The sequence below is a fragment of the Rhinatrema bivittatum genome, chromosome 2 (assembly GCF_901001135.1).
Source record: "Rhinatrema bivittatum chromosome 2, aRhiBiv1.1, whole genome shotgun sequence".
NCBI lineage: Eukaryota > Metazoa > Chordata > Amphibia > Gymnophiona > Rhinatrematidae > Rhinatrema > Rhinatrema bivittatum.
In genome coordinates this window covers 29,343,281-29,351,808 of record NC_042616.1, presented here as the reverse complement: position 1 = coordinate 29,351,808, position 8,528 = coordinate 29,343,281, and the positions used below count along the sequence as shown (strand labels likewise).

The 8,528-nt window shown below is 42.2% G+C and overlaps 1 protein-coding gene across 1 annotated transcript in view; it reads right to left on the bottom strand.

Annotated features, from left to right (window-relative positions):
- The window catches only part of LOC115083166 (gastrula zinc finger protein XlCGF57.1-like), a 12,730-nt gene extending 9,753 nt beyond the window's left edge, over nucleotides 1-2,977 (bottom strand). Inside the window, exons 1-2 of the mRNA XM_029586973.1 lie at nucleotides 2,773-2,977; nucleotides 1,962-2,033 (exon numbers count right to left, since the gene is read on the bottom strand). Coding sequence (XP_029442833.1) covers nucleotides 1,962-2,033; nucleotides 2,773-2,977 — 277 coding nt within the window. The remainder of the gene's footprint in view (nucleotides 1-1,961; nucleotides 2,034-2,772) is intronic.
- Nucleotides 2,978-8,528: the final 5,551 nt, after the last annotated feature.

Here is an 8,528-nt window from a genome sequence, read left to right as displayed (position 1 = left end):
ATCAGTTTTTTTGTCTCACGTTAGAAAGCAGCATTTGTAAAGAGAGGGTAGGATTATGTTGTTTTCCCTTTTTTAAAGCACTAACATACAGGCCGATACAGTACAGTGCGCTCCGGCACTTGGACAAGCGTTTTCGACGCGCTAGCTTTACCCCTTATTCAGTAAGGGGTAATAGCGCGTCCAAAACGCGCATCCAACACCCCCCCCCCCCCCCCGACGAGACTAATAGCGCCCGCAAACATGCAAATGCACGTTGATGGCTCTATTAGTCATTCCCGCGCGATTCACTAAGTAAAATGTGCAGCCAAGCCGCACATTTTACTTTAAGAAATTAGCGCTTACCCAAAGGTAGGCGTTAATTTCTGCCGGCACACCGGGGAAGAGCTCAGAAAAGCAGTAAAAAAAAGTAAAAAAAAAATTTTTTTTAAATGTAAAATCAGCCCGATGCCGGCAAAATTGAGTGTCGGCTGTCAAACCCGCTGACGGCCGCCGCTCCTGTCCAAAAAGAGACACTAAGGACGCGCTAGTGTCCCTAGCGCCTCTTTTTACCGCCGGGCCTAATTTGAATATTGAATTGTGTGCAGAGGAGTGTGGCCTGGGCATTCGCCCGCTCTCCCAGCCCGCGCACAGGCCACTCTCCTGTGCGTGCGATTCAGTATTCAAATTAAGGACGTCGGTAAAAAGAGGCACTAGGGACACTAACGTGTCCCTAGCGCCTCTTTTTGGACAGGAGCAGCGGCTGTCAGCGGGTTTGATAGCCGCTCAATATTGCCGGCATCAGTTTTCACACCCGCTGACAGCCACGGGTTCGGAAACCGGATGCCGGCAAAACTGAGCGTCCGGTTTTCAAGCCGCAGGCCGATTTCAAATATTTTTTTTAATTTACTTTTTTTTTTTTTTAACTTTTGGGGTAACGCTAGTGCGTCGAAAACGCGCATCCAATAGAGGGTTAACAGGGCGCTCCGTCAGCCCGTTTGTAGGGAGTGTCATAAACCCTAGGACCCAAATACATCAAAAGGGATATAGCATGGTTAATGGTATAACAGGTCAACTCCCCATAGTCTTTGAAAAGGCTTACCATGTTTGGGATTGATCTTTCGGGACGTGTAACATAAAATATTGTCTGCATATAATGAGATTTTATGATGCAAAAGTCCTCACTATCCCAAGATTCTCTCATTTTTATACAAATGGCTCAAGAGTTAAATTTAACAGAGGTGGGGAAAGATGGCACCCTACCTAGTCCCCATAGAGATAGAAAAGGATCTGAGAGAAACCCATTGGCTAGGATTTGGGCCTTAGGTTGTTTGTTTAGTGCCAATATCCAATTCACAAATTGCTCAGGAAAAACAATGTCGCAGGACCATGAACAAATATTTCCAACAGATCTGGTTCAACTGCGTCTACAGAGAGGACCGTGCCAGGAACGTTTTATTTCCCCGCTATGTGGATTATGTTAAACAATCTTCTAATAATAGCTATAGAATTTCTACCTTTTATAAAACCTGTCTCATCAGGATGTATCAGTGTTGGCAACAAACATTCAATCCTAAATTCCAGAATTTACAATGATATTGGCCTATAGAACCACAATGTAAAGGAACCTTTAGGAATCAAAGTGATATGAGCATCCAACAAGTTCCAGAGAGAAAAAGCACAGGTCCTCATATAATTAAAAGTTCCTGCAAATGAAGGACCAATTCCCTTCAAAATTTCTATAATATCACAAAGGTAAACCATCCGGATCTGGCTCCTTCCCGTTGACAAAGACTGTAAGGCTTGCTCGATCTCAAAGACTGTAATTGGTCTCTCCAATAGACGAAACGTAGGGCTCGCCAAGAAAGCCAACCTCAGTTAAGACTCCACAAAGGAACCGGCAAACCTCAAGGGAGGCCAAAGATGTTTCACTCCCTTCAAAAAAGGGCCACAACAGGATGAGACGATAAGGAATCACCATTCACCTGGCCCCTCAAAGACCATAATTGGTCTCTCCAAATGGGCTCTGGTCTCATCGGGAATCTGAGACATCTGCACTGAGCTTAAAAAACATTTTATATCATTCAGTGAAAATGTTTCAGAAGCTCCATACAAATGCTGATTAAAAAAAAAAATAAACAAACCCTGAAATTCCCATATTATTTGCGTGTAGGAATGAAAAAGATCGCCTGAGGCTCCGTGTAAGGCACTAATAACAGATGAAGAGATCTTAGGATTAATTGATTTTGCCAATAAGAAGCTAAGTTTATTACCCTTTGCGGGAGCCTTGCGTGCGCTTTAAAGTCAGCGCCCGCTTTCCGCAAATTTTACTGCATCCGCCCCTAAGTGCCTTTCCTTGAGATAATGCATAGAAATAAAGATCTAAAGGTGATGCCTTTTTGTTGCACTAAGTTCAAACATTTCTTGACTAACTTTACAGACCATTCCTCAGTCCAAACAGAATAAACAGGTCAGAGTAAAAGATGTTAACCCGCATTTGGACGCGCTAGCTTTACAACACCAACTTACACCCCCCCCCGAGACTAATAGCGCCCGCAACATGCAAATGCATGTTGCGGGCGCTATTAAGCGCGATACAGTAAGTAAAATGTGCAGCCAAACCGCACATTTTACTTTAAGAAATTAGCGCCTACCCAAAGGTAAGCGTTAATTTCTGCCGGCGCCGGGAAAGTGCACTCTCCGACTTAATATCATGGCGATATTAAGTCGGAGGTCAAAAAAGTTAACAATTAAAAAACAATTTAGTGAGGGCAGGGAGTTGGGGGCGTCTCCTACCTTCGCAGAAGCTCCTGCAGGCATTTTCCCCTTTGCTGTTGCTGCTTTCAGGATTAGAAATGACTCGGAGGATCTCTCTGGGACTGGGGAAGAGCTGCGTGTTTGCCGAGGCGAGGAAGATGAGAAGCAGAAGATCTTGCAGGAGAGCACCAGCTACAAACTTGCGGCGCAACTCCGCCTCCTTCCGGGCACAGACGGATGACATCACATTGGAGGAGGGCAGAGGTTTAAACCGAGCGCAGACTGATGACATCAGGCGGGAGGCGGGCAGAGTATTGCACTGAGTGCAGACTGATGACATCACACTGGAGGAGGGCAGAGGTTTAAACCGAGCGCAGACTGATGACATCAGGCGGGCAGAGTATTGCACTGAGTGCAGTCTGATGACATCACAGAGAATGGTTAGATCGGAACGTGTGCGTTTTTGCACGGAGCGCCCTTTTCTCAGACATTAGGATTTACTCTTCCTAGAAAAATAGTTTTTACTTTATTCTTAAGAACATACAAATGGCTACATTGGCTCAGCCCAGATTATTAGGGTGGTGCTGCTGCTGTTGCTGCCAAGGTGCCACGGGGTTTTTTTTTAGAGGTTCAGCTCGTATTCTCTCCTTATTTACCCTGCTGAGCACAGGCTGGAAGAAAAGGGCAGATACCGGCTGCACCCCACCCTTGACCCAGTCCAGTTAGCTCAGAAATCCTCATCAAACTTTAAAGAACACATTTTCCAACCTTTGTGCCTGTGGTGACAAATCCCATCTTTTACTCTGACCTGTTCATTCTGTTTGGACTGAGGAGTGGTCTGTAATGTTAGTCAAGAAATGCTTTAACTTAGTGCAACAAAAAGGCATCACCTTTAGATCTTTATTTCTATGCATTATGTCAAATAATGATATATCCATAGGAAAGGCACTTTGGGGCCGATGCAATAAAATTTGCGCACGCAAGGGTTAATAAACTTAGCTTCTTATTGACAAAATCAATTAATCCTAAGATCTCCTCATCTGTTATTAGTGCCTTACAAGGAGCCTCAGGCGCTCTTTTTCATTTCTACACACAAATAATGCAGAAATTTCAGGGTTTGTTTTTTTAAAATCAGCATTTGTATGGAGCTTCTGAAACATTCTCACTGAATGATATAAAATGTTTTTTAAGCTCAGTGCAGATGTCTCAGATTCCCATTTGGAGAGGCCAATTACGGTCTTTGAGATCGAGCAAGCCTTACAGTCAGTCTTTGTCAACGGGAAGGAATCCAGATCCGGATGGTTTCCCTTTGTGATATTATAGAAGTTTTTGAAGGGAATTGGGCCTTCGTTTGCAGGAACTTTTTAATTATATGAGGACCTGTGCTTTTTCTCTCAGGAACTTGTTGGATGCTCATATCACTTTGATTCCTAAACCAGGCAAGGTTCCTTTACTTTGTGGTTGTTATAAGCCAATATCATTGATAAATTCCGATATAAAAATTTTGGCTAAGGTATTGCAATTTAGGATTGAACGTTTGTTGCCAACACTGATACATCCTGATCAGACCGGTTTTATAAAAGGTAGAAATTCTATAGCTATTACTAGAAGATTGTTTAACATAATCCACATAGCGGGGAAATAAAACGTTCCTGGCACGGTCCACTCCCTAGACGCAGCTGAACCAGATCTCTTGGAAATATTTGTTCATGGTCCTGCGACATTGTGTTTTTCCTGAGCAATTTGTGAATTGGATATTGGCACTATACAAACAACCTAAGGCCCAAATCCTATCCAATGGGTTTCTCTCAGATCCTTTTTCTATCTCTATGAGGACCAGGCAGGGGTGCCCTCTTTCACCCCAAGCAGGCATACTCTTGATCATCATGCTCTCATCTCCCTCCCCCCCCCCATGGTAATCACTCAATATTTCCAATTCTCTGGCACTTATCACTTAAACCCCCCCCCCCCAATATAATTTCTCTGGTAGTACCCTCCCCTGTTAGTTCACTCCTTATCCCCATCCTTTAGATGCTTTCCCATTAACTAGTTTATGCTCGGTGCATTTCTGTACCCTTATCTATTATGCAGTTCCTGTTAACTTCTGTACTCATACCCTTATTGCAGTTCCTGTTAATTCATTAATTTGTAATGTTAAGCCTGTTAAACCTGTTGCTTTTGATATTTCATTCATGTGTTTCTTGTAAAGCTCGTTGCTGCATTAAGTATTATTGTAAACCGAGGTGATGTTCCAAACGGTATAGAAAAACTCTTAAATAATAAATAATTACATAAATAAATAAATCTCTGTTTAATTTAACTCTTGAGCCACTGGCACAAAAATTAGGGAATCTCGGGATAGTGAGGACTTTCGCGTCATAAAATCTCATTATATGCAGATGATATTTTATGTTACACATCCCGAAAGATCAATCCCAAACATGATAAGCCTTTTCAAAGACTATAGGGAGTTGACCGGTTATACCATTAACCATGCTATATCCCTTTTGATGTATTTGGGTCCTAGGATTTATGACACTCTCCCTACAAAAATTTCAGGATAGCAGAGGATAATATTAAAGATCTGGGGATTGTGGTCCCAAAGAGTCTGAGCGTCGTATAAACTGAATTATCCTAAATTGTTTATGAAATTGCAGACAGATCTTTGTAGGTGGACTGATTGCCCATTGCCATTTTTGGGCAGAGCCTACTTGGTTAAAATGGTTGCCCTTCCCTGGCTCATGTCATGTCCAGCACCTCCCTTGCAAAGTTCCCCAAAAGGCCTTCAAAGACCTTCATGGAGTTATTTCTTCCTTTCTATTGTGTCGCAGGCCGCCACATATCAAGCTCCTGACATTACAGTATCCTAGGAAGTGTGGGGAGCTGGATACTCCAAATAGGTTTCTTTATTATCCAGCTTCCAGATTAGTGGGCATTAAAGACTGGTTGATATCTTCCCACCCTCCTAGCTGGATAGCTCTTGAGGGTATGTATTTGAGGGGTTACACATTAGCGTCCCTTCTCACTTTACCTTCTACCTCTCCTCAGCACATACAGCTAGGGCGCTCAAAACCCTATTATTTCTCATACATTGAAAGTCTGGTGAACAGCAAATACATTATTGGCATTTCAGTAATGAGGGATTTTCCCATTTCCAGCCTTCAGGGCAATCTGACCCTATCTCCTCGTATTTTGTCTCCGGACGTGGAAGCTTGGACTAAGGGCGGTTTATGTTTCCTTTCAAACACACAAACTATCATTTTTTCCCCGATTGCGTAAGGGTGGCGGAGCGTCACTGGGAGAACTCTGGCCCAATACACTTGATGGGCGGTCTGGAATCTTCTCTTATTTCACCCAGATCTCTGAAACGTTTGATCTCCAGATTATAGACTTATTTGTTAGATGGCATTTGTGATCGTGAGACACATCCCAACATTATTGAAAGGTGGAATGAGGGGTCTTTCGCTAAACTTAGATAATGATGATTGGCAGGACACATGGGAACTCTTACCCTTAAATTATCTCATTGTAATAAGTTCGAGAACTAATGTTCCGACTATTACACAGAACCTTTCTTCTCGAAATTTAGCAGACCTGGCCCCGTTTTGCTGGAGAGGATGTGGTATGCCTGCATCCCACTTTCGCATGTGGTGGGGACTGTCCTCTTGTTCGTAATTTCTTGCAAGAAGTTCAGTGGTAGAAATGTTGGGTCTGTTTGGGAAGATGGGAGATGTATTGTCCTAATCTGAGAAACTTTTTGTCAATTCAGTTGTTACATGCTGGGCCTATTACCGTCGCTTATTATTGGAAGTTCACCACCCCTGACTGAAAACTGGAAAGCCATGGTTGCAGATATTGCTATAATGGAAAAAATATCCTTCTCATTATTGAGGAAATGTGGGGCTTACAACGTTGGTTGGAAGCCTTTCACGCAATGGAGGCTCTGCATTGACTGATTGCTAACTGTTTTGTTCGTTTGCGTGCTACAATTATATTTTTCTGTATTGTTATATCCTATAAATAAAAGTATTTTTTAAAAACCCTAAATCTGATCAATTTCTCTAACTGGTTGACTACAAAGTTGGATCAGGACGATTAGATTAAGTAGGCCTTTGACTTGGCTGCAGTACAAATAAGCTGAGTGTCCTTGACATGGGCCCACAGTGACTCGGTTAGAAACTGGTTGAGTATAAAGGCAATAAAGGGCGGTGTTAATGGATTTCACTAGTAGTGCACCACAGGGATCAGTTATTGGCTCAATTCTTTTCCATATGTTCATAAGCAATACTGTAGCAGAATTATCTGGAAAGGTTGGTCTTTTTTTTTCTGGCTGATACCAACATTTGCAAAAAAGTAGAAACACAGGTGTGTGAAACATGAGGAGGGATCTAGTAAAACTTCAGGCTGGCAGGATCTAGTAAAACTTCAGGCTGGCAGTTAAACTGTAATGCTGAGAAATGCAGGGTCATGCATGTGAGCTGCAAAAAACCCCAGGGAGCAGCCTGATATAGGGGGCGAAATTCTATGCATGAATCAAGAGCAGGATTTGGGGGGTGACGGTAAACTCAATGGAAAAGAAAGCTCTGGGAAGAAAAGTCATTGGTAAGGATGAAAGGGATATACCCAGGAGAAATCTAATGAAGTAATCTCTTTACAGAATGGGTGGTGGATGCATGGAACAGCATCCATGTGGGAGGTGGTGGAGAATAGGAATGTACCCAAATTCAAAATGCAGGGGACAACCGCAGGGGATCTCCGAGGGAGTGGGAGGGGGATTTTAGAGATAAGTTGTATGGTCCTTTTCTGCTATCATGTTTAATAAATTTAAAGCGCTTGTCTACATTTCCAAAGCAGTATGAGATTGTGGGGATTCAAGTTGATTCATAGCTTATTCCATGCTATCCAGTACCCAAGGCGATCTCTTTGCCCAGGCCATGACCACAATGAACCTCACTCATAAGCCAGGGGATGTTGGGCAAGATCTCAATATCTCAGATTTATTGCTAAACGTTTGCCTGAATACTTGCATTGTGGCGTGATGATAGCAGGGGCATTATTTATTTAAAAATGTTTGTATACCGCTTTTACAATTGGGAAATTAAAATGGTTAACAAAAGTAAAACATACATAATCTGATATTAAAAAATGAAAAAAACCAAAAATAGCATTATAAAACATACTTCAAAACAGAAAATGCAAAAATACAATAAATACAAACATAATGCCTTCAAAATGTAATATGAGGAGAGAATGACTGATGGAAAAATGAATGAAAACATTAATCGGCGGTGGTGATAATGATTATCTTCTTTTTTGACTTCAAGTAACTATATTGCTTCCTCTTAGTTTTGTTTTTAAATTAAACTCTGTGGTTTATCAAGTGCTATGGAGGGTCCATGAACAATTCCACCATGGTCTATAACTGCACCTGGATTGTGCAGAGGCTTCAAGATAGAGATAACCATGCAGGTACAAGTATAGGCCGTGGTGGAATTGTTCATGGACCTCTGTCTACCATCCTCATCTAACGACAGTGTCTCCAAAATAGGACTGTTTCACGCATTCCTTGACAGGAATGAACCTCATTCATAAGCCAGGGTTCATTGGGAATGATCGCAATCTCTGAAATGTACTGCTAATGCCCCTCTTGGTATCTGCATTGTGTCAAAGAGAGCCTCCTTCCGGAGTTGATAGTGTGTACATTTTTTAGGCAACAAATCAAGGTGCGCTTGGAAATTCTTATTAATGAGATCAGTGGCACCCAATAGAAATGGAACTAATTTCTTTTTGTTTAT